The sequence below is a fragment of the Callorhinus ursinus genome, unplaced genomic scaffold (genome assembly GCF_003265705.2).
Source record: "Callorhinus ursinus isolate GAN/ISIS: 27379988/994484 unplaced genomic scaffold, GSC_fseal_2.0 scaffold2, whole genome shotgun sequence".
Taxonomy (NCBI): Eukaryota; Metazoa; Chordata; class Mammalia; order Carnivora; family Otariidae; genus Callorhinus; species Callorhinus ursinus.
In genome coordinates, this window is record NW_027397064.1 from 26,157,848 (window position 1) to 26,185,510 (window position 27,663).

General features: G+C 37.7%; 1 protein-coding gene across 1 annotated transcript in view; it reads right to left on the reverse strand.

Annotated features, from left to right (window-relative positions):
- PTH2R (parathyroid hormone 2 receptor) overlaps nt 1-27,663 on the reverse strand; it is a 76,407-nt gene that overhangs the window by 6,777 nt on the left and 41,967 nt on the right. Inside the window, exons 8-10 of the mRNA XM_025887090.2 lie at nt 21,081-21,141; nt 13,008-13,074; nt 4,524-4,618 (exon numbers count right to left, since the gene is read on the reverse strand). Of these exons, the coding sequence (XP_025742875.1) occupies nt 4,524-4,618; nt 13,008-13,074; nt 21,081-21,141 (223 nt within the window). The remainder of the gene's footprint in view (nt 1-4,523; nt 4,619-13,007; nt 13,075-21,080; nt 21,142-27,663) is intronic.

Below are 27,663 nucleotides of genomic sequence, written 5' to 3' on the forward strand. Positions count from 1 at the left end.
AAGAAAAGAAAAAAAGAAAGAGAAAGAGAGAAAGGGAAAGAGAGAAGGAGGGAGGAGGGAAGGGAGGAAGGAGAAAGAAGGAAAGGAGGGAGGAAGGGAGTGAGGGAGGAAGGGGAGAGAGGGAGAAAGAATACAACACATTGTGAAATGATCACAAATGTAAAAGTTTAGGGACAGTTTGGATCAATGCAGAGTAAGAAAAATCTGTTAGATTAAATTTAGTGGGAATCGTGCTAGCTCAGCCATCTGGGTTTTTTCTCTCTCTTTATCTATGACTAGGCTCTTTTACAACTCTGTAGAGATAGAAGTTAATTTGGAGAAAACCAGATAGTAATTGAATTCATTTTCTATTGCTATGAAACAAATTACCACAAATTTAGTGGCTTAAACCAATATCCATTTAGTCTCTCTCAGTTTCAGAGAGGTCCTAGCCATAGGTCCCTCAGGTCTTAATCACAGACCTTCACAACATGTCAGATTACTTCTTCAAAGCCCGCAGGAGGATCTCTCTCCGGGCTGCCTGTCACAGGAGTGACTACCCCATCACCTTTCCAATAAAACGTAACCTAATCAAGGGAGAGACTATCCCATCATAGGTCTTGCTCAAGAAGGTATGTGAGGGATGAGGGTTATATAGGGCATGTACACCAGGAAGGCAGTAATCTTGGAGGTTGCATCTTAGAAATCTGCCTACCACAGCAATGCAAATAATTTCTGTCCATAGAAATGCAAATTGTGTCCAATGGAATGCCACTAATTATACTCTGTGGATGTTAACAATTTGCTAATTTGCATCCATTTGTAAATTCATTTTAGCATTCATAATTCTCTTTTAAGCATGTGTAATGCCTTACCAGTTCCTTCATTAATGAGTGAAATAAAATCTTTGAGGTGTGTTCATTTATATTTGTGTAAGAGTTATGATTACATCCTCTTTTAAAATGTATCCTTCAATGACGGTGAATAAGTTGAAGTAGTGGCATATGCTGGGCCAATGTATACATGGGTCATCTGTCTGTCAGTTCACTCATAAAGATGGATTTTTCCACTCACATCGAATCATGCAGCCATCCTGGGCACTGATTTGCTCAGCGTCCATCTGATCACTCATGCACACCACACTGTACATCTTTGCAGCCTGGCTCTCTGAAAAGGCACAGCTGTCTAATGAGATGATCAGGGGTGTACGAGCTGAAAGTGGCCTTCTGGCTTGCTGGAGACATGGTGGTGGCTCTGCGTCCAAGGGCAAAGCCATGGGAGGAATATAAAGGAATCAAATGGTGTGTGGGACTCAGCGTCCTACTTAGAAAATAGATACCCAATTCTTGCAATATCTCTCTCCCCAGGTGAAAAGTGCTGGGAAATCGCTACTTTTAAGAGTCAACTTAGCTTTTTAAAAAAGTAATATTTCCCCTAAGCCTTTTCCAATCCCTCCTGAGCTTGAATTAATCCTTCCCTTTCTTCTATACACATAACACTTTGTAAGTGCATCTCTACTGGCACTGTCCTCACTTTAATTAAATCAATCTCTCTCTCACTCTCTCTCTCAAATTTTCTTCGCAGGCAGAAACCATGTCTTCTTAACTTTGAATCTCTTGCATGGCACAAGAAGGGCACTCAGTCAATGAAGCTGTTGGCTATCATGCCCCTGTCACATCCTGTACTGGATGCCTCCTTTTATTCTGCCAACCATGTGAGAGAGCCATTATTTTCCTATGTCCAGATGAGGATAGAGGCTCAGAAAAGGAAGGTATTCACCCAAAGTTAGACAATTAGTAGACAATTCAACCTTAAAATCTGTCCTCTTTACTACCATATTGCATAACAAACACTGGTTGAATTTATTCCAAAAATAAAAAATAAAAAATGTAATTTTTGTCTAATATTGAATGGAAAGTCAAATTAGCCAAAACACTCAAGTGTTCTTTTCCACTGAATTTTGCATCTTTCATATCTCATGTTCTTCCAGTCCTGGCAATCTTCTCTTACTTTGCAAGGGGATTGGGTTGTAATTTAAAAGACAAAATAATGCATTAGTCCTGTTGTTAAATCTGATAGATTATTTAAGTTTCTACACAATCTCTGTGTGTTTAAAATCCTTTTTGTTTTAAAATTACTGATGTGAACTACAGTTATGTAGAATGTCACTTTCGAGGGAAACTGGGTAAAGGGTACATATTTTATATATTACATATATGTGTGTATTATTTTTACAACTCTATTACTTGTATGTTTTATTTTATCTCTGTATTACTTTTATAACTGCATATAACTCTGCAGTTATCTCAAAATAAACAATTTCTTAAAAGCTGATTGTATTAATTCATTCCAGTTTTTTTTTTTAAGACTTTATTCATTTATTTGAGAGAGAGAGCAAGAGAGAGCCAGAACAGTGGGGAGGAGCAGAGGGAGAGGAAGAAGCAGACTCCCTGCTGAGCAGGGAGCCTGACTTGGGGCTTGATCCCAGGACCCTGAGATCATGACCTGAGTTGAAGGCAATTCATTTCAGTTTTAAGACACTATCAATGAAGGGATACCATGTACTTTTCTAAAGTCTTCCTTTGTGTATATGTGCATGCTCACCGGGAGAGATTATCTCAGCTTTGAAAGATGTTTTCAGTCTTTCAGAGAGTTATATGCATGAGAATGTGTTTAAAAACTGTTTTAGATGCCACCATTTGGAAATATAAATATAATATACATATATTTTTTCGTTGTTACAAGAATATTTGGTATTTGAACATTTGTTTGACAAAGGTAATAGCCAACTGAAATATAAGTTTAAAGGTACAAAAAATAAATGGGTGTAAATTGAAATACTCGGTTGAACCTCATAGAATTTCACTGGGACAAAGACACAAATTACATTTTTCTAGGTCTCTTTATTTACAAAGTGAGAAGGTATTTAAATTTGGTAATCTAAGGCCTCAGAAACTAAATACTGAATTGAATTCCCAAATCACTGCCAAGTAAGTACCCACATTTTTCTCTCCAAAAAGAAAGAGAGTTATTCCTCACCATAGTTTTATCTGTAGCTTAACTTCAGGCATTAGTAAGAATACTGTTTCAGCTATTTAAAAAAAAAAAAAATGTATTTGGCTGGAAAATACTTTCCATGACTACTATTGGTCTAGACCCTGTTCAAATTAATGGCTCCAAAATTTAAAAACTTCCGGGCCCCAGATTATTTAAAATTTATTCTGAATTCTGAAGAGTAGATTATTTTAATCCTTGATAAATGTTTCTCTTCCATTACTTTGAGAAATAATCTCCTATGAATGAACTCAAAATATTGTCTAGTCTATTTTTTAAGATAATTCACCCTTTGTTCTCTCCAGAGTTTCTCAAATCTCTTGGGCAACTTTTAACTGAAAGTACAAGTTCACATCATTCAGAACTAGAGAAATAAGGAGCTTTTATTCGGGGCTAGAGAAATAAACAGCTTTCAAAAACCTTTGCACTGTTCCACTTTACAGAGAAGAGTGGAAAGCTATTTACATTTTCCATTGTTCTATCATCCTTTGGCCTTTGTCTTCATCAGTGGGATGCAACATGAGCCATGCTATGAGTATAGCAATGGCCCTTCACTGGAAACTCTTAAGCACAATTTACTTTATAACACTACTGCTTGCAGCACATTACAAATTACTGGAGCCTACAGCTGCTGGTTTGTTCATACTGTGCATCCTATTCCAGACTCCAGTCCATACCCATCATCTTTTCTGCCTGACAGAGGATGTTGCCTAAACAGTAGAGGGAAATGACTCAACAAAGGGTTTTAAGAACATCTGTGACACAGGACCAAAATGCTGACTATGGTTTCTTCCTTTCTGTGTCTCAGATAGCATTTCATAACAATCCAAGACAAAAAGAAATAGTTATTGCCTTGGGATTATAAAGATCAATCCAAATCCACCAGACTAATGGATATGTATATCCAGTTGGGTAGAGGCTGCTATTATCCAGAACTCCCAAAATGATCATTGGAAAAAGTTGGCTTAAGACAGTTCGATAATGATCATAAACTCTCAATTTGCCCTTTTCTTCTTGAAAGATTGAATAATGGACCTCTCTCAATCAGTACATTGGAAAGTTCTTAAAAATTTATATTCAATAGGGGCCAGTCTGATGGACAGATAGGAAACAATACAGCAAACTCACTTTCTTGATATTTTCAGTTATGAAGATATTATTTTAAGAATGCAGATAAAATTATCTGCCAAGATCATCAAAAAGAGATTTTCTAGGAAGTCACACAGTTTATGGGAAAATTCCAATATGCTAATAACAGATAAAAAAATTATATTAATTAATACTTAAAATTTAAGCACATTAAAGGTTTTGGGTTATTTATATTTTCCTAAAATACATATACTTTTCTGATAAATTAAACAATTAAACCAAATGAAAATTCATATTCATAAATTTATCTCTCGGAGACATTTCAGATCAATCAGTATCTGTTCTTTACTCTAAATAGTAACCCAAATATTTCCTCTGGTAGGTGCCTGTCCTGCAATTACCTGTACTGTTTTCTTGTGTCATGCCCAACTGCATTGGTCTCCCAGATTTTGGTAGCCAGAACTCTAACGGTATTCAGAAACAGAATAAAATTGAGCTGAAAGAGAAGGTAATATTACAAAGCATTATTAAGGTAGCCTTCAAGATTTTTATAAAAATGTATATAATTGAACTTCTTTGTATTCCAAAACTGAAAATTACCTATTCCACAAATGTGAATGAGGGACTCTGAGATAAGGTATTAGACAGCTAGTGATTCTTGAGTTGCCCTCATGAAAACATAGAGATAAAAAGTTTCAACAGCACTGGAAACTAGAAACACCAGAGGATTGATCTGTCAGAATCCATGGGGAATTTCCAAACCAAAGTTCAGATAAAGTCCTGTGGCAGACTGGCAGGATAAAGGATAATACTTATTATATAAATATAACCAACTGCCCTTTTTGAAATGAATTCCCAGCTCCTGTATCTATTTTAGGGAGAGGAATAATAGAGTTGTTTGGGGGACGCTGTCCCTCTTATGACATATGAAAAGTATTAGGTGAAGTATAAGGTTTTTTTGAAAAAGCAAATGGTGGGAGGAGATGGATGAAATAGATACAGGGCATTAAGAACACACTTATCGTGATGAGCACTGAGTAACATAAGAATTGTTAAACCATTATGTTGTACACCTGAAACTAATATTAACACTGTATGTTAATTATACTTCAATTTAAAAAAAATTTTTAAACACTTCTCAGATACATACACACACAAACAAGATGTTGTATGAGAAAAGGCCCCCAGTGCAAGCAATTAGATTGAATTTTAAATATTACAGGTGTGTGCACCCCCGGGGACAATCAAGTTCTGGTTTTAAAAACGGGGAGAAGGTGTTGGTAGGATAAGCCTTTTTATGTCTGAGGGCGTCAAGGGAAGTGAAGAGATCAAAAATGAAGAAAAAGAAAAGATCTCCAGATCCAGGGTCATAAGGAAGGAGAAGCCTGAACCCCTGGAGTCCCTTTATTCAGGAAGATGCCTGCAGTCCAGAAAATGCTACTACTTAGGAATAATGGAAAAGAAGATTGTCAAGAGTAGGTTTGTGTCAGTGGGAGAGTAATAGCAGGAAGAGAAGAACCATCAAGTTCTGCATTCTTGGAAACAAATCATCTTGTAGTGTTTTCAACCATTTCTGGAATTTAGAGAATTGGGGTAATTCATGTGCCCCACTCCCTGATACAGATGATCAACTGGATCAGCCCTTAACCCCTGCCACCTCCATTGCCATCCTACCACTGACTATGCTGTAGGAACCTCTCACCCCTCACTAATTTCACAGCTTTCTATAGGAACCAGAGGCTGAGTCATGAGTCCCATACCTGGGAGGAAGGACAGAAGTGTGCTGTGAGCTGGTAGAAGAAGGATTCTTCAGGCTAGTAAGAGCTGCCATTTATTGAGCACTCAAGTTTAACTCACATGAATATGGGAGAAGCATTTTTATGTCCCTTTATTATGGATGAAGAAACGCCAGCTCAAAGAGATCAAGTGATTTGACCTATGCTACCCAGCTATTAGGGGAATCTGAACCATGTCTATGTGGGTCTGTACTGTGAATTCTTAACCACCACCTTACACCTTCTCTTCAGGAGGATAAAAAGATGCAAAACATGAGAGCTGAGGATCTCCATTCATCCTCACCCACTGCAACACCTGGCTCAAGACGCAGAATATTTTTCAATAAGAGGGTGAGAGCTGCTCACAGATGTCACATGAGTGCTTCTTTTTGAATGACCACTTATGCCGTGCCCCGTTAATTCCACTCTCCCTACGACCACAGCCCCCAGCAACACGGTGCAGCTGGGAGTGAAAATGGTGGAAAGCGATGCTGTGTAATTACTGTGCAAGGGACAAAGGAGTAGGCGCTGAGGCTGGCAGCGCCGTGGGAGCAGTGCCAGCTTGGGAATGTCACTGGTCAGTTCCTATCCCTGGAAAAGGAAGAATTAGAGATGGCTTCAGACAGGCCAACCCTGAACTCTATCCCTATTAAAAAGGCCGTGACCGGGAACTCTGTTCTCAGGCCAGTAGACCAAATAAATACTGAAAACTGGCAGAAATTTGACTAAAGAAGATACACACATCCAATACATCAGTTTAATAACTAAGAAGATGCATTTAAGGACAATGAAGTGGATTATGGAAAGAATTAAGAAAAACAAAGATTGGGTAAAACTTGCTGCCTTAGGGGCACCCAGGTGGCTCAGTCGGTTAAGCGTCTGCCTTCAGCTCAGGTCATGATCTCAGGGTCCTGGGATCAAGTCCCGTGTGGGGCTCCCTGCACAGGGGAGAGCCTGCTTCTCCCTCTGCCGCTCCCCCTGCTCTCTCTCTCTGTGTCAAATAAATAAATAAATCTTAAAAAAAAAAAAAAAAAACCTTGCTGCCTTAAAAGATCAGTTAACAAAATATACCCATATACATACATACTGATAGCTCCAACCCCAGTTGGGTAAAATTCCAAGTAATTACCCTGAATAATTTAGAGAAGTATAGAATAAAGGTTAATTAGGAACTAAGTTATCGACTACTTGTTCACTATTCTAAGTGTATGACATGAATTGACTCTCAGTCTTCACAACAGTTCAATGAGATAGGCACATCATCGTCCCCATTTTGTGGGTTAGGAACCTGAGTAACAGCTTCCACTCATTATTCCTGGTCATATAGCCAGCAAGTGGCAGAGCTCTGAGGCCCATGCAGCCTGGATGATACGCAGCGGGGACTCAACCACAGCACCATGCTGCCCATAAAAGAGAGTTGAGTGATAGTAGATTGAGATGGAGACAGAAATTTCTTTTTTATTTTTAAAGATTTTATTTATCTACTTGACAGAGACAGAGACAGCGAGAGAGGGAACACAAGCAGGGGGAGTGGCAGAGGGAGAAGCAGGCTTCCTGCAGAGCAGGGAGCCCCATGCAGGGCTCGATCCCAGGACCCTGGGATCATGACCTGAGCTGAAGGCAGACGCTTAACGACTGAGCCACCCAGGCGCCCAAGACAGAAATTTCTTAAAGAGCAGGATGGATTAAGAAAAGATTGTTAAGAATCTAAAATATGATCAAGTTTTAAAATCAATATTAGAAACAGCAAACAGTAGATCTAACAAAGCAGAACACATTCAGCAATGTGGAAGACCACTGAAGACTCTTCCCAAATGGGGGGATAAGGAACAAAGACACATATGATGAGGGGAGAGATGCTTACATGGACGACATGGAATTGAGAGTCATCATGCAGATTTATTTCTCTCTCTGTAGAAAAGATTATGATAAATTGAACAATAAAAAATGTAAGAGAAGAAAATAAAAATGTAAGAGAAGAAAATTCCTGTGCTAAAGAAAGATCTGAGCCTGTATAAATGACATTATACACTGGGCAAATGGAGTGAAAAAGAACAAGACCAAGTGGAAACCTCTAGTGAGATTTTTTAAATTTCATTTTAAAAAAGATGTAGAAATAATTCTAAGAGAAAATTATTTAGAGAGTCCTTGTATCTCTCATGTGAACTTCCTCTAAAATTTTGCTTAAAGGTCTACTTCAGGCAAAGTACAGATAAAACGAAGAAGAAACTGAGAGGTGAATAAAATGACCACTCATAAGCATTAAAACCAGTCAGACATCAAACAAATTTTATGCAAATATGGTTTTTAAATAATGCAAATATAAACATTAGATTCTTCCTCAATTAAAAATTTAAAGATGTACTCAAAGTGAACCACAGATGAATTGAAACAAAGAACTCCAAATTTCAGCCTTGAAACCTCTGGCCCCTCAGGCTACCTCAGAGACTTTGTTCCTAGAGTCCCCTTTGCCTGGATCATTCTTCCCCTCCCTCCGCTCTCCCTTCCTTACTAGGTTAGCTCATTCCTAGGTTTCAGGTTGAATGTCAGCTTTTCTCAGAAATTGTTCCAGCCCCACTACAGCACTTGTCACATGTGTTTGCCTCACCCACTCTGCTTAAGCTTCAGGAGAATTGGTGTCTATCTCCTGACTGTATCATGGGCCACTGTCTCACACAGCACCTGCAATGTTCTTGGTATTTAATCAAGATTTGTTAAATGAGTGAATGGATAACTGATTGAATGAGATATGCACTCTCCAAACCCTATAGAAGAATTTTTAAAAGTCATCCTCAAATCAACATCAACATGTTACAGGTGAATAACAAATTGTTATATTTGCAGATATTTATTTTCAGAACAAAAATTAATGTTTTATGACTCTAGTTCTCTTAAACATAGTTTTAACACATATGAACAAAACACAGATAACAGTGCAATAATTTTAGATTCTATGGTTCCAAAATCAAGTGATTTCTCCTAAATTTATACTGAAGTCTATGATTATGTCTAAAATTCAATTCTCTTGATAGAACTTCTTCAAATTAGAACCCATAAATGCTTATCCTCTACAAACTCTTTCCCATATTGCTTAGAAATTCTGATCACATTTTATCAGATTTTACTCTCAGATACACAAAATTCCAATTAATAGAATTTCTGTTATTCTAATATCCAAAGCCAGAATTAAGTGAGGGATCCAACTTATATTTAAAAGTTTTGGTGGAGTGCCTAGGTGGCTCAGTTGGGTAAACGTCCAACTCTTTGATTTCAGCTCAGGTCATGATCTCAGGGTCATGAGATCGAGCCCTGCACTGGGCTCTGTGCTTAGCAAGGAATCTGCTTGAGATTCTCTCTAGCCCTCTCCCTCTGTTCCCCCCCCACAAACACACACACATACACACTCACGCTTGCTCGCTCACTCTCTCTAAAATAAATAAATAAATAAATCTTTAAAAAATTAAAATTAAAGTATTGGCAAATAATTTTTGATAGCATATATGGAACATATCTATTTACATAAAACCATGCTACATATAATGCAAGTCTGAAAAACAAATATTTTATCCAAAGTTAACATACAAAAAACTATAAATATTACCTTAAAAATGGAAAGATCTTTTTCCCATAAATTCAAGAAACAATCTTGACATGTTTTGGAGTACCAGTGAAAAGAACACGGTCAAAAAATGTGGTTATAGTCTTATTTTGTCACACTATCTGTGTGGGCTTTAGTTTCCTTCTCTAGAAATGAAAAGGTTGCATGAAACAGACTCAGAGGTTCTGTAATCATACCGAACTTTGCTTTGTGCTCTTCTTTCACCTCTTCCCTCTTACCAGTTCCCCAGGGCATCTACTTTATATGCGGGCTTTATTTTTTCAACAAGTATTTATTGAGTGGCCACTATGTGCCAGGAAGCTTGCCAGGCACTAGAAATACAGAAGTTTAGGAAAAATATGGTTCTTGTTCACATAAACCTTACAGCTTAGTGCACAAGATGGACATTCAACAATCAGAAGTCTTATACATTGTGATGATCTTGAGAAGGAAAAACCTCACCTTGCTCTTTGGGTTATAACAGGTGACCTAATTTAGATTGGAGGCATCAAGGAGGCCACATGAAAAAGTTGCATTTAAACTGAGGAATAGAAGGAAGCTCATCCCAGGCTTCCGAGGGTACAGCACAGAATATGGAATAGCCCTGAGGAGGCAGAGGTGGCCAGGTTCAAGGAACTGAAAGGAAAACAACACGGCTGAGGTATTGCATGTAAAGGGTGTAGGCACGAGTGACAGGGTCTTCCCTAGACCATTGGGGATGCTGGATTTTATTTTATGTGCAAGGAGTTCATTGGATAGGGACACTGACCCTGAAGTTAGAATACCACTCCACCATTCACTAGCTCTGTGATCTTGAGCAGTTTCTTCATTTAGAAGATTAGATAAATCTCTGTAAATAAAGCACTAGGAACAGTGCCCACCGCAGGGCACTATGCAGTGTTTATTGTTATTATTTGCATCATCCCTTCTGGCTTCAGGACACTGAACAGCTGAGAGGAAGGAGCACCTCACTCAAAACACTAGGATGGGTTTTGGGGCACATCTCTTCCTTTACACCCTGGTTCTACAGTAAAGTGAGCGCATCTTAAAGGGAACTGTGATAACTGAATTGTTATACTAAAACAAAAAGGTAACTCAGTGAACAGAAAGGTGCTCTTGAATCTTCTCTGATTTTTTTTAAAAAGATTTTTTTTAATTTATTTTAGAAAGAGAGGGAGCACATATGGGGGGAGGGAGAGAGGGAGAAAATCTCAAGCAGAATCCCCACTGAGCACAGAGCCCCAGAGGGCTCAATCTCACAACCCTGAGATCATGACTATGATTTTTGAAATTAAATGGATGTTGTGATATTGGAAATACACTTAAGAATTCTTGTTTTGGAGGTGTCATCATTTAACTCAAGAAGATGAAAATGGCTTCCATCTAAGTTTTCTTTAAAATGCATATGCATTGAGTATACCATCATTTCTAGCTCTCTTTCCCCTTTCCCCAACAGGGAATCTTCTAGAACCTCTATAATCACCAAACTTTACTGTTTTTCTTTGCAATTTAGAAACCTCAGCAAATAAACTTCTCATCCATGTTGACAACGTGAGTAACTAAGATCTGCAAACAAAAAACCAAAGCCTTGGTTAAAAATCAACTGTTTCAATGGAGGATGTCCTGTGATTTACTTTTGTCCATTGTCCTTTGCTTCAATTCTTTTTTTTTTTTAAGATTTTATTTATTTATCAGACAGAGAGAGACAGAGGCAGGCAGAGGGAAGAGCAGACTCCTTGCTGAGCAAGGAGCCCAATGTGGGACTCAATCCCAGGACCGTGGGATCATGACCTGATCCTTTGCTTCAATTCTTAATTTTGCAAGGATCTCTTGGAGTTTTAATGTCTTTTCTTTTCATCAAATGAAAACTCAAACTTAATGTTCTTAAATTTGCCTACATTTTCATATAATATTTAATTATCTCTTATCTCTTATTTCACGATTCCAGTACAAGGCACTGAGGACACAAAAAAGTAATAAGACCTGAGTCATCCCCTTAAAAAGAGGATGGTAAGCGATGCACAAGCAAACACAGTGGAGGAGGAACTCGGAGGAAAGAAAATGAAAGGCTGGGAAGCACAGATGAGGATAAAATATCAGTGGATAAAAGGGAAATCAGAGTAGTAAACACCAGACACTACTTTATAAAGTGAATTTGTATCTTTAAGTTCATTGATGTTCCCCAGGGATACAGTTTATCAATAGATGGTTTAATGGGATGGTTTATCACCAGACTAAAATAGAAATACTTCATTAAAATTAAAGTGATAAGAGTTCATAAATTTAAGTCATTCATTCATTTATCCACTGTCCATTTCCAGCTTCTCCTAGGACATTGAAATGGGGTCTAATTTGCTAACAGGCTGTTTTAGCAAGGATACAAACTGGCTTCTCTGAAAGTGTTCTACATTTTATTTCCCCCTATAAACATTTACTTTTGAAATGAAGAGTCCTTTTCAAGCTTCTCTATTTCTCTTTCTGTGTTTTTCCTATGAGATAAATAAGGTTTTCTCTGATTCTGGATAGATCCTACAAAACCTCAGTCCCATTAATAGCTGTCCTTCTGCCATCAAGCATGACAACATAATGACAAACCCAGTGATGCCTTATGCTACAGAAAACAAAATGAGAAATGTGAGAAATTGGAGAACAAAGACCAAGAAAAAATTTAGTTAAAAATTGTGCTGCTGCATTACTTTTAAGGGATTTAACAGTTAATATGGGAACATAAGTCCTCTTTCTAAGATGTTTATAATCTTGAATTAATACAAGTATAATTTCTTCATCAAATCATGGAGAAGCTAATGAGATAAAACCTTCAAGGGAAGTCAAGAATAAACATTTTGGGGGGTTGTGTTAGACACAAAGAAGTGTAACTTTGTTTTCTTTCACAATACACATGTAATATGTAGGTGAAATACTACAGACATAAAAGGTCCTCGCAGCATGCATTGTTTACTCCAGTCTTTTTCCCATGATCTATCAGACAGTATTCTGCGGGATATGTTTCCATATGGAATCAGCTTAACTCCTTGGGGACGGCATGCCAAGTAAGAGCTTTAGTCAATGCTTTATAATGAATCATACTATCATTTTTCACTCTCTTAGTAATTCCTCTGTTCTCTGGCTATTTGCCTCCTCCTCCTGACCTACTACCAAGTGATCAGAACCTTAAAGTGGAGCTCCAACATAATGGATGTAAAGGGGGAAGAGTTTTAGGACCTTCCAGCTGCTTGAACATGTACATGTTCACAGATACTTTGAAGCCCCGGAACTGAACCCATATGCTAGCTCATTAAAGGGAGGGTATGTGCTTTCTGCATGGATCTCAGTGTCAGCCATAAATATGGATATGATCCCCAGCCCAGACTCTCCTAACAGCTATTGCTGTAATGTGAGTCTACTAAACCTTTGTAGGACAAAGTAAGAGGCACACTTTCTCTTGGTTTTAGCAGCAGTTTAATTATGCATCCTTTTTCTTTCTTTCCATGACACAGGGTTTTAACACTTACCCCAACAGCTGCTAAGATTGGGGCTTGGTAAATCCACTTGATGTTTCCAGCACTAAGTTCCCAGCATCTGAGACATGAAAAAAACTTTCATGAATAAATTGGCAAAGCAAATAGGCAGTGAGAAAGTAGCATTTTAAGTTCTACTGAACATTCCAGTCCCAAGCTTTTGATTAAAAAATAAGTAGACAGGGGCGCCTGGGTGGCTCAGTTGGTTAAGCGACTGCCTTCGGCTCAGGTCATGATCCTGGAGTCCCGGGATCGAGTCCCACATCAGGCTCCCTGCTCAGCGGGGGGTCTGCTTCTCCTTCTGACCCTCTTCCCTCTTCCCTCTCATGCTCTCTGTCTCTCATTCTCTCTCTCTCAAATAAATAAAATTAAAAAAAAAAAAAATAAGTAGACAAAAACAAATCTCATAAGACACTCAAACCAGTAAAAAAAAAAAAAAAAAAATGTGTAATGGGTCCTGGTTTCTGTACTATTAACTATAGAGTATTATAAATATTGTTTATTTTATAGCAATAAGATTCAAAACCACATTTCCAGAGCCACAAAAAATTACTGTCTTTTAAATGTGGTGCACATGGGGGCGCCTGAGTGGCTCAGTTGGTTGAGAGTCCGACTCTTGGTTTTGGCTTAGAGTTGTGGGATAGATCCCCATGTCAGGCTCCACGCTCAGTGGGGAGTCCGCTTCACCTGTCCCTCTCCCTCAGCCTGTCCCCTCCATTCTCTCTCTCTCTCTCTAAGATAATCCTAAATAAATAAATAAATAAATAAATAAATAAATGTGGTGCACCTGATACTTCATTTTTCTTATCACTGGAAAGATAAAGTCCTCTTACTTCCAGAAGTTCTAGCAATTTTATATTACACCTCCACATACTGGAGAATACTGACAATAATGCAAATCATTCTTATCCATCAAAATGCAATAGAAAGCTGACAGTAATGCAAATGATTCCTGCTGGTAGAAATGCAACAGAAAACTAGATGCAAATGATTTTTGTGCATAGAAATGAAAACTAGTTGTGTTCAGTGGAATGTGATTGATCATTGCCTTCAGAATACTGAATTGTTGCATGTATTTATAAATTTATTTCAATATTCATTTTGCTAAATACAGGCATGTGATTTAGTTCTTCTTTGAACAAGTTATAACCTCTTACTGCTTCCCTCCATAATTAGTGAGTTAAAAAATCTTTGACAAGTGCTCATTTTATATCTGCATAAAATCCGTGATTTTATCTTTAACTTTAAAAGTTCATTTTTAGCAGTACTTAATAAAAACACTATATAATTTACCTATTTGTTATGTTTATCTTCTGCTTCACTCCCACCCCAGCTAGAATTTAGTTTCTACATGAACAGGGATCATTGTTATTTTCTGATGTATTATAAGTGCCTAGAATAATACAGAACATACAGGGAGTCAACAAGTATTTGTTGGATTGAACTGAATTCAAAATAAGTTTGATTCAATCTCACTCATACTGGTTTGGAACAGTGTTGAGAAAAACTAGTTCCACTTGAAACTTTAATGTAGCACTTTAAGCAGTTTTTATACATTAAAGATCCATAAATAAAAGCCTCAGTTTCTTTCTCCTTAGACAAAACCTAGCATTGATTGTGGGGACAATAAATGAAATTTTATAAAGAAATTTTAGGGATGGGGCGCCTGGGTGGCTCAGTCGTTAAGCATCTGCCTTCGGCTCAGGTCATGACCCCAGGATTCTGGGATCGAGCCCCACATGGAGCTCCTTGCTCCACAGGAAGCCTGCTTCTCCCTCCCCTACTCCCCCTGCTTGTGTTCCCTCTCTCACTGTGTCTCTCTCTGTCAAATAAATAAATAAAAATCTTTTTTAAAAAAAGACATTTTAGGGATATAATGATAATTACTTAATTTTAGATGATAAATTTATCAATAAGTTACTTTTAAATTAATGAACAAATTCTGGATAGTAAAAAGCTATTTCAGCTATTCCTTGAAGGTAGAACATTTTCAGTACATACGTAATGACTATATTACTTTTACATTTTAATATTTTTATGTAGGCAATACATTCTCATTTCAAAAATCAAACTGTATAAAAAGACAGCCATTGAGACATCTCAGTCCTTCCCATGTTCCTATCTTCCTCTGCCCCTGCCTCTCTCCTTCTAGGTAACATCTTTTATTACTTTATTTTACATGCTTCCAGTGTTTTCTTATGCATATACAGATACAGATATTATAATCTTATTTTCCCTTACCCTTCAAAAAAATGCAATGTATACTCTTTTCTGCAACTGGCTCTTTCCTTTTAACTGTATATTTTTTATTTCTCTCCATATCAGTACCAAGACTGCTCACTACACAGCATTCCATTGGAAGGATGTACCACAGTTGAATCAACTAGACCTCAAGACCAAAGTGTAATTCCGGCCCCACCACATTGAAATCTGCAAAGTCAATGGACTTGAAGTTTGCATAACATGGAAATATCAAAGACGGGAAAGTTTGCATTTGCACATTATTAAACATTTCCTGGCATTATTTGCACGCGTCTATTCTTCACATTATTCAACCAGACAAGAAGGATAAAAGAGTGTTCCTGAGTTGTGCAGAACATCTATCACACTACCCTAAAAAGGTTTTCTACTATATGGAAAGTGGCATATTTTACTGTATGAATATAAATTGAATACAGATTCACTAGCTACGAGACTCCTGGATTCTGTAAATTTTCTTTTTGCTTTTACATTTGGTAGTATCTTCACAATCTTCTTTCTTTGCCTCAGTAACAATTCATCATTGTGTCTCCTAACACACTGCAACTCAATTGCCCAATTCCAGCTCTGCAAAATACTTCGGAAATAGGTCAAAGTCAGCTACCTCTAAAAACTGGAAAAACTTGCCTTTGATAGTTTTCAATGTCAAAGCTTCAAATTTGCACTTTGATATGAAAGGCAACTGAGATTTCAGATTCTTTTTTTAAGAAAATGCTATTAATCCTTGTTTTTCATTAATTCTTCCCTGTCCCAGCTCACACTGTGTTTGTTAACAAGGCTCAGAAACTACCGTCTATTCAGACTTTGTAAATGAAATTTTAATGCTCTAGAAAATGGAGAAATGAATGTCAGTAAAAATGCAGTTGTGAAAGTTGAGGATGAGGCACAGAGGTCTGCCTAGAAAATAGAACTTTCTACAGCCAGGATTAGGAATAGGAAATGCATTATTCTGCAGGAGAGATCCAGGGAAATGAACACTGCATTGTGTCCATAATTTACAATCTGAGAAGAGGAAGTACAGAAGCCCTGAGAGCCATGCAGATTTCCTAGAAATGACAGAGGCTATCTTTTCTTGGTCTTTTGTATTACGGGACCCACCTTTCCTGCTGGCATTCCATTTCCTTTGCATGAGCAGGGAGAAGGTGATAAGGTATCATATAGGGTGTTTTGTTTTTGCAAGTAAAAAGAAAGAGAAACAAAAATACTCACTTTTTAGGCCAATTTGTCCAATCGAAACTATTCAACTTTCTTACCTTACCTTAGTCAAATGACTTGATAGAATTTTAGAACTGTAAGACTTCCTTTGTATATTTAATAGCATTAAGAGTGTCTTCCAAAGCTGGATCTGATTTGCTTAACTCTAAATGGCCAAGATGCAGAGAAAATCAGATTTCAGGCTTTGAAAGGTCAATTCAGAAAAAGAAGAATCTCAAATGTAAGCGATAGGACAGAGACCCCAAATTCCTTTGGAGATGCTCCAAGCTCTCTCTCTACCTGAACTTTGTGACAGAGGACTATATGTAGGTCAGATTACTATCAAGAAAACCCTCAAAAACTTTCTATCTAGAGACAAGCTGAATTCCATGAAAAATCAAATTAGGCAATTTTGAAATCATGCCATGTATGTGATAACATAGTTTTATTTTGTATGCAAAATAAATATAAAATGATCCCTTAACCCAATTATCATGCTCAGATCAGGACACTATAGAATTCAAGATTTTATTCTGAGTTTGTAAGAATAAATGTTTTGTACAGAGGAGTCACATGATCTAACATTTAATTTTTTTACATTAATTCAACTGTTTTAGAGCAATATTCAATGTCAATTGCATTTTTTAAATATTATGTAGCAAAAGATTCTTTGCCTCAAAAATAATAAACTTTTTTCCTTGAAAAATAATAATTTTTTCCTTGAAAATACATATGACTATTAATGGTTTATGATTTAGTTTATAATTTTCAAGAAATAATACAAGATAACTAAGAAAACTAATTATCTAATTCAATATAAAATGCATTGTGAATATACTTGCTTGCATTCTGTGCTCAAGGCTTGGAATGTCTGTTGAATGGATGAATGAATCAAAATTACTACAGGCTATGAAGATGCAACCTGGTATCTCTGGGTCTCATTTTATTCATCTCTCAAATGAGGGGATTAAACCAAAAAATGCCTTAGAATTTACCTTCTCTAAAATTTCAAATCTAAGTTATATGGTTCCCCATCTCAGGGTAAAATCATTTAGCATTATCTAGTACCTCTTTACTGACTCAACCCACCCCCCAAGAAATCAAATAGCAGACACTCTAAGTCTTTGACATTTCCAGTATCATTGTGCACATATAGCAATGATGACAATTGATAACATTAACCCTAAATTATTAACATAATGTTTGTATAGAAGTTGGAGTTTATAAAGTCTTTTCATAAATGGGCTCTTACCTGATTTTCAAACCTACCCCCTGCAGACTCAGTCTTACTCACAGCCACAAATGTTCTCATTTTACAAATGGGAAGGCTGAGAGACTGAGGGAAACTGCCACAATTAACGAACGGATGAGGAAATACATTTCCTAGTAACTCACAGCTTGCACTGAGTCAAACTTTATCTTTGCTCAGTAGACCCTTAGCAAACAGAGGAAAGTGGCAAAATAGATCCGTAAGAACTGAACAGCAAGTATTGGACAGTTCTCTATTGTAAAAACAGAGAATTTCACTCCTGCCCATTTGTAATTCATAGTTGTTGGTTTTTTTAATCTGACAGTTACACATGATGTCAAGAGAAATAAGATAGTATGTAAGAAAGAGATAATTTTGGAATCTACATACAAAATGCTACAGGAATTTGATAAGGAAGACTTTACATGGGGGAATAGAGCATTTGAAACACACTGAACTGGTAGAGTACTTGTAGTTATGGCTTTACTTTCTGAACACCATGAAATACAGATATAATTTTATCATGTGAATGAGAAAAACTGTCCAGTGTACAATGGGCATTGTCCACCGTGCACCCTCATTATCAGGGGTGTTTAAGCAACTGAAGGATGAGCAGCTGTCAGTGATACCGTAAAAGGAATCCCTCTATAACACTCCTCCTCCACAGAAAATAAATATCACTGATTTTAATAGAAACCTCTAGTCTGCCCATAGTATTTACCGAGTGCCTCTGGAGCCCAACTCTCTAGACAAATTCCTTCTCTACAACCTGTGGCTGTGCAATGCCAGCTACTTTTTCTGGCCTCAGTCTCATAGGGTTGATAGGAAGTGCAATTAAACTGATATTTGCAGAACCCTTAGAAAGTGCCTGAAATGTGGGTGTCATTCAAAAATGCTAGCTTCATCTTTATTATTACTTTTCTCCAATTTTTCCTCCACATGCTGGTAATGATCTTTATAAAATGCAAATCTGTTGTCATCATCACTGAAAAATACCCCAACCATCCTGGTATGACCTATAAAGGTCTGGAAGATCTGGCCCCCATCTCTTCTCCAGCCTCACTTTTAAGCTCTAACTTTAGCAGAATCAAGGCTTCACTGACTTGATAGGATAAACATCAACATCAGCTAGGATTAATGAAAGGGTAGGTCCTGCTTTCTAATGGAATAACAATAAACAAAAACATTAGTTTTGATCAGACATTATGTATAGGTATAAATTAATGAAATAATTAAAGGAATAATACTTGCTACTAAGTATTTAGTATTTACTATTCCAAACCCTATAGTGTTTTATGTACATTATCTCATTCATTCTTACAACACCCCTATGAAGAGTAATATTCATTTTATATGTATTTGATCAATGAGAAAACCAAGCCTCAGAGAAGTCAGGTAGTGCATCTGTTGTCAAAGAACCAAGAAGTAGCAGAACAGGCCTGTGAGTAACCTGCACCTGAACTCTTTCTCATCATGTTCCCATTTAGTGCCTACTAGCTGCCAGGCTCTGTGCCATGTTTTGTCTGTATTAATGTCATTTATACATTATTATCACTGTTTTATATTAAGAAATGGACATACAAAGAGATCATCTGTGTTTCCCCTGGTCTCAAAACTAATAGCTGAACCCAAGATTTGAACTCAGGTCTGCCTAAATCTAAAAAAGCATCTTTTACTATCACCCAGCATCACTGCCCTGTACCTTAAAACGCTGCTTTAGGGGTGCCTGGGTGGCTCAGTCGGGAAAGTGTCTGCCTTGGGTTCAGGTTGTGATCCCAGGATGCTGGAAATAAGCGCTGTGTTGGGATTGAGCGCCACAGAGCAGGGAGCCGGCTTCTCCTTCTCCTTCCCGCTTGTGTTCTCTCTTGCTATCTCTGTCTCTCTCTCAAATAAATAAATAAAATCTTTAAAAATAAATAAAATAAAATGCTGCTTTTGATAAGGAAAATCTGTGTCCTAAGATGGCTGACTGAGCCATCAAGAGAGTCCCAGTCCTTGCTCGGCGCTCTTCCGGGTTCTTCTCCTTGCTCTGCTTTCCTGAGCGCACCAATCCAGGTCCTTCTCCCTGCCCCGCTTTGTGCACGCACCAAAAGGGCCCAGTATGCAGAAGGAGAAGTGTAGAAATTTCCCCCTTTGTGCACGGGGCTCAGACCTTTGGAGATCACTCTCCTCTGAGCCCACCAGCGTCAAATAAACCTCCTATCCTCCAAGATCTCCAGGTGCCGCTTGGTTCTTCTGTCAGGTGATCCAGTCCAGGTTCCATAACACTTTAAATTAACCCCAGGCTACTTGAAAATCCTAGTGAATCACTAGGATGGATTACTTCTAATGTGCATTTGTTTTATTTTTTTAAAACATTTAATTTTGCTATAGAAGACAGAAAAAAAAATAGGATGGCTGAAACCCATAGTTTGTATCAAATTCAAATAAGTAGGTAACAAGTGGGCCCCATGCATGTTAAACATAAGTATAACCAGGCACTAAATATTCATGATACACCTGGGACGCCTGGGTGGCTCAGTTGGTTAAGCCTCAACTCTTGGTTTCGGCTCAGGTCATGACCTCAGGGCCATGAGATCAAGCCTTGCATTGGGCTCTGTGTTCAGCGCCGAGTCAGCTTGACATTCTCGCTCCCTCTCTCTCTGCCTCTCCCCCCACTTGCACTCTCTATCTCTCTAAAATAAATAAATAAAATCTTAATAAATAAATAAATAAATACTCATTATACACCAAATATATGAGGCACAAAATATTCCGATACACAGGAAGTGCTCAATATTCTTGACATCTTAATTCAGCCACTGATTGGTGAAACCCATGCCCACATATCCTGTGCCCAAGAAACTCAGACAAAACCCAAAGCTGTTTAGCAGGCTAACTGGTAAGCTACAGCTGTGACCAGGCATACTTGCCTCCCATCAATATGAGAAAGGAAATGTGTGTCATTGGCCTAAGGCACCTTCTGTCTGTGGGTCTCCTTGCTGCAACCTCATCTCTGGTCTTCACACCCACACTGTCAAGTGGAGAAGACGGATGTGCTTCCACAGGCTTGTGTCATATCCTGTGTGTTAACTTATCCATCTCCTTCCCCTTGCTTCTTAAAATATATTTTTAAAATGATATTATAAACTAAAGAGGTCAAGCATCCTAATCTGGTCGGTGAGTCTTTCTGTCCCATGACCTCTGGGATGGATAGCTTGCTGATAATGTATCACAGGCTACAATCACATCAAGGTAACTTTCTACATGACATCCCTGGAGGGGGGATATGTAATCAACAGTAGCAGCATGTGTCAATTCCAGGCAGGAAGCATGAGTCTTGAGAAAATCTGAAGTGCTCTCCTTACCTCTCCTTTTTCACTCACCTTCCATCAGCCAGAGTTGCTCGTGCCACAGCCCAGGCCACAACAAATGCAGCTGGGAACCCTGCAATCAAAAAGGGATTCAGAAACTGTATTTACTTTAAGATGAAGGGAATTTTTAATCCCATACTCAGCACACATAAGAATATACTATTGAAAGTTGAGACGGCGCCTGGGTGGCTCAGTCGGTTAAGCGACTGCCTTCGGCTCAGGTCATGATCCTGGAGTCCCAGGATCGAGTCCCGCATCGGGCTCCCGCAGGGAGTCTGCTTCTCCCTCTGACCTTCTTCCCTCTCATGCTCTCTCTCTACCATTCTCTCTCTCTCTCTCTCCATAAATAAATAAAAATCTTTAAAAAATAAAAAAACAAAAAAAACTTAAACTTCAAAAAAAAAAGAAAGTTGAGAGAGAAAAACAGAAATGAAAAATGTTGATATCTCAACAAGAAATTCCACTTGGTTTTCATCTTGTCCACTCAAAAAATGAGCCAAGTACATTGCTGTCATTTGTTCCTGAAAGTCTAAAGATAGAAGGTTGGCCCAATTTTCCCTTGAGGGATGTAGGATCAAGCTATACGGGAGGGGAAGGAAGTTCTTGGGGCCAGAAGCAGGCAGCGGCTGGAGCACTGGGCTTTGACTCTTGCCACACTGACAGCTACATGCTTTCAAGGAGAAGTGAAGCAACATGACAGACTTCATGAGGAACAGCAGGGAGGCTGATGTCATATAAAAAATTAGAACTTAGCCATTCTAAAAATGCAAGCCATAGAGAAGCCATACTGAGAAGTTATAAAATTGGGAAGTTTTAATCAGTTTAGCCTCTTCTTTTTGGGGGGTTCATATTGGCTCAAGACAAGCATTTGCATGCATTTAGACCATAGGGAAGGGTGACCGCTATGTGAGTTTGGTGATTTGAGTGTGAGATATGTATCCCTCATAAATGTTAAACACCTCATGAGCTTGCAAAGTCAAATCCATTACACTACTTTCCACAAGTCTGAAAAGGCTGCCCACGGTAAAGGCTGACTGTTCAGTTCATGTTATAGTTGATTGGACTCTGACATCACACACAAAAAATCACAAATCATAACTTTTATGGAACACAACAAAACAGACCAAAGGATTTAATGGACAACTTCTCATTCTGTGGAATTTATGAAAGTGGTTTAAAGAAAGGAAAGAGAGAGCATAATGGAAACACTGCAGAAGTTAAGAAGATACCTTAAAAGGGAGAGAAAAAGTTTTAATCTAACTTAGAACATTTTTTTATTAAGCACAATATTAAATTCTTTACTTTTAAAAACACATTTGTAATTTTTCAAATATTCTTTTTTTAGCAAAAAAGTGAAAAAGAATAGGTTCAGATGAAGAAAAACGCTATTAAAAGTGAAAATAAGATGATACACTGCAATAGAAAATTTTTTGGCTTCCTCAGTGATCATCTAATTGAATTTAACCTCAGCCTGACTGTGTGGCCACTTAATTTCATGATTCCACATTCAAATTTTATTTATTGTTTGCATAGAACATCTAAATTTCAAACATTATAAAAAAATATGTTCAAATTCTATGTTCCAGGAAACTGTTTTTGTCAAAACAGATCTACCAATTCTGGTTATTTCTTAGGTTCAGTTCACATATTTTATCTATCTTTCTATCTGTCTATGTATCTACCCACCTACCTATCCGTCCATCCATCCATCTATCACGTAACCATTTATTAAGTGCCTACGTATGTGTCAAGGATTGTTCTAATTTCAGAAGATAAAACAATAAACAGATCAACACTATCCCTGTTTTTCTGAAGCATATTCTGGAAGGAGATGCAAAATTAATAACATAACTTTGGTTCAGTCAGTGCTATGAATTAAAAACAAGAATGATGCTGTATAATGGAGTAGAGCTCCTTCTGATAGGGTGATTCAAAAGGCCTGATGTAGCTCCCTTTACTGTTCTGCTGCCTTGGCTATCTTTAAAAAGTATCTGTCTTTGATCAGAATTTTCACATTTTCTCATTTCCAGGTCTTTATCTTTTGCTTCCTTTACAAAATCTCCCAATCAAGCAATTTCCTGAATGATGTTCTATACACATTGATCAATGGTGCTTGAGTTGAGGGGCACGTAGGTGGCTCAGTCGTTAAGCATCTGCCTTTGGCTCAGGTCATGATCCCAGGGTCCTGGGATAGAGCCCCACATTGGGCTCCCTGCTCCGCGGGAAGCCTGCTTCTCCCTCTCCCACTCCCCCTGCTTGTGTTCCCTCTCTCACTGTGTCTCTCTCTGTCAAAAAAATAAATAAAAAATCTTTAAAAAAAAAATGGTGCTTGAGTTGGAATTCTGTTTTAGATAATAATTATAACAAACATCTTATATCAGATACCATGTCTTAATGAAATTACTTTTCTCATCATCTTGGAAGACTCTCACTCACAAAACTAGCACAGAGGCAACCACGGAGGAAAAAGAATTAAAACCACTCTGGGATTTAAGGATTTGGCATCACCGAGTCTTAGTACCATATTATTATATAATTTAGAACACATAAATACAGGGGAAAATGTTTGAGATTTAGATGTTATTTTAAGTCTAAGTGCTAATTTAAGTAAATTTAATGTAAATTTGAATGTCACTCAATATATACATTTACCTTGAGAGCTATCTTCATAAAATATCAGTATAAATAAGTGACTCTGAGAGGGAGGCAATCTCTAGTCTAATAATAAGTAGATATGGGTACTCATGTGGCTCCATTACTACTCTCCTTTGAAATGAAGTTTTGGACTAACTAATAGTAGTCAAAATGTTTTAGCAATTAAATCTTTCCTTCAAATAAAAACTTATGCAGCAGCCCACTGCATAAAACAGAGATGCTTTGAAGTCATGGAGGGTAAAAAGGATCTTCTCATCTTGGTCTATGTAGTTTCATCTTGTTTTAGATATTTTAGAAGCTTCATAAAACCATACCTCAGCCTTACCCTCCTCCGGTGGTCCTACTGTAGTATTGTAAAATCACAGGTTGACCATAAAGAGTAAAGTTAGTTCTAAAAATTAGAGACCCATCATGACATAGGATGCCTAGCTTTGCTACAGACATATTGTGTATCTTACCAACCAGAAACCTTGATGCCCCTAGGAATCCATCTGTGTTGACTGCTCAGACATGAAGCTCTAGGCTATGCTTCCAGTTCCCTCACTACTCATCATAGAATGCTGGAATTCAATACCCACCACCTATGTTTCATCCTTTAAGGAACCAAGAAGTACCTCCATATGATTTTGGCAGAATTGTTCTCAACTCTCATGGGACTCTAAGCCAATACTGAATGAGTACAACTCTCTTTCAGGAAAATTGCAAAGCCTATGAAAGTCTTCCATTACAACAAAGAAGAGAGTCTATTTATGAAACTTTAGAAGAGCTACCTCCCCCTGAGATGGAATTGCTACAGGAAACAAAAGAAATATTTTAAAAATATATCTAATTTATAGTCCAAAAAAATGCTCTAGAAGAAGAGTAAGGCATTGTGGGAAAGGACCAGTCTAAAACAGAAGAGCTACAATTAAAAAGAAAATATGTTTACTGAATTAAATATTGCCAGGGGGCAGAAACTTAAAAGATCAAATTGATGGAGATGAAGTGAAATTTTGAAACCAGGTGAACTCACTGAGATAAATCTACATAACTGCTACAAATGTAAATCTAAATGTGACTATATTTGTTTTCTTTTAAAGAGGTAATAATCTATATAATCTTAAATGGTTAGGAGTAAAATCCCAAATTACATCTAAAAAGACTGGGGAAAATGATTAGCAGAAAGATTCAAATTCTGTATCTTTCATAAAGTAGGGTTAAAATATCGATCTTTTATTGACTCTAATTGTTGAATATAATTTTAACTTTATTTTTTTTTTAAAGATGTTATTTATTCATTCATGAGAGACAGAGGGATAGAGAGAGAGAGAGAAGCAGAGGGAGAAGCAGGCTCCCAAGGAGTAGGGAGCCTGATGCGGGACTCGATCCCAGGACCCTGGGATCATGACCTGAGCCGAAGGCAGACGCTTAACCATCTGAGCCACCCAGGCGCCCCTATAATTTTAACTTTAAGGCAACATTCAGTAGAACTAGTAATGGCATTAAAACTCATAAGGAAAGGGAGAAATAGCTTTTCTACGTTTTTAAATTTTGCTTGAAGCCAGTTGAAGATTTTTAACTGTGTAAAGGTATTATATTGACTATTCTAAACAATTTTTTGAAGAATAGATCTTGTAAATTAAATATTTTGAATATAATATGTATGATCAGAACAAGGCAAACACAAAACAAAATAACCTACTGGGTCAGACTGCATGCTTATTGTGTGCAGAGACTTCAACACATATCTCTGTATTTCAATTATATTTACTGTCAATGGGATAATCAAAAAATATTTGCTCAATTGAGATCACCTGATACAAATATAATAAAACTGGAAGTGTACTATCTTTTCCTGATTATTTTCAGAGAATACAGAATATGAAAATATTCTACAGGAAAGTCTGGCAACGGTGACATGACTACATGATAAAATCAGGATAAATCACATCATTGGAAGAAAGTATGAAATTGGATTCACTCTAAATTACTCTAGCAAAAGATCACGCAAAGCAGCTATAATGTTTTTTGATCATTGTTTTTCTTAATGGAATTTAGAAAAATGAGTCAGAAATCAAAATGATAATGCTAAAATCAGACTGTCAGTGCTAAGGGAAAAATTGTCTATTAATCAAATAGACTTAGGTATTTATTTCATTAAATAGTAGCTGCATTTAAGTAATGGAGAGATCCTCTTTTTTTAAAAGATTTTATTCATTTATTTATTTGAGAGAGAGAGAGAGCACACATCCATGCACACTCATGAGTGGGGGAAGGGGCAAGGACAGAGGCAGAGAATCTCAAGCAGACTCTGAACTGAGCCTGGAGCCTGATGCGGGGCTCGAGGAAGGACTCACTGGGGGGCTCAACCTCACGACCCTGAGATCATGACCTGAGTGGAAACCAAGAGTTGGACCCTTAGCCGACTGAGCTACCCAGGCACCCCAGTAGTGGGGAGATATTCTTTAGACAATATTACTATAGTTATAGACACCCTAGACCAGAGAATTTTTTTTAATGGAGTTGCAAACAAAGAATCAGAAGGTAGACCAAGTGCGGAACCATAATTCCATAAAGATTGGTTATTAGTGTTTTATATTGTGATTAAGTGTGTGTGGATATATCGCATGTAAAATGTTTTTCTTTTTCTTTTTTTTTTTTAAAGATTTTATTTATTTATTCGACAGAGAGAGTGAGAGAGTACAAGCAGGGAGGAATAGTAGAGGGAGAGAGAGAAGCAGGCTTCCCGCTGAGTAGGGAGCCTGACGCGGGGCTCGATCCCAAGACCCTGAGATCATGACCTGAGCCGAAGGCAGACGCTTAACCATCTGAGACACCCAGGCGCCCCTGTAAAATGTTTTTCAAAGCAAGCTTCCATGGGAAGCCTACTTGCTTTCTTGTTGGTTCTTAAACCATCTGATGACAAGAACCCTTCAAGTAATGATGCTTCTACTGTAGTCATCATTCCAACGCTAAAGTTCTTGTGAACAAATCAATAAATTTGTATAGGAAGGGAAGAAATTCATATGCATACATAAGCTCACTGGACTTTTTTTTTTCATTCTGTTTTTCATAGAAAGGTCTGAAAACTAGTTTCTCAGGTTTAAGTGAGACAAACTCCTGACTTTAAAGAGGAACAGACTGAGTGATAGAGGATGTGAAGAACAAAGGCAAAAGGAAATGTAGATAAAATTAAACTTCTTTATAACTTGCAGCCCACTGACAAATACTTGAGGCAGGCAGAATATGACATTCCTCCAGGAACTCCCAACTGTCTTAATGTTAATGCCTTGCCAAAGGGAAAACACAACCTTAGTTTGACAATAGCTAGGCCCCCAGGATCCTGTAAGTCTTCTTTAGCATATGAAAATCCTTTTGGAAACTTCCTTTGTCTTTACCTCCTCCAACTCCAAAGTATACAATCAATTGCAACGCACAATCCCAGAACAGCTCTGCCTAGGGGTCCTGTCGCTGAGCTTTAATAAAAGCACGTTTTTGCACTGAAAAATGTCTCAAGAATTCCTTCTTGACCATTCACTCAGGAACCCCACTTCAAATCACACCAATAGAGACCAAGTCAGAGTTCTGGGGGAGTGGCTATCAAACCAGTAAGTACATAGAGAAAAAAAGAATTTATTATATATGACCAGTGGTGTAGAAATCCAAAATATAAAATGTAACTCAGACAAATGTCTACATTCATTGTTGAATTTTCTATCAACACCTTTGCCAATTTCTAGTAATTAGGTTGGTGATGTAGGAAAGATGTTAGGGTTCGAAACCGACGGCCAAGAAAGAATTCTTGAGTCTTTGGTGCAAAAAGGTGATTTAATTAAAGCCCGGGGGACAGGACCCATGGGCAGAAAGAGCTGCTCCGGGGTCATGAGGAGCGGCCCATTGTATACTTTCAAGCTGGGAGGGGGTTAGGGACAGCGTAAGTCTCTAAGGAATTCTGGAAGCA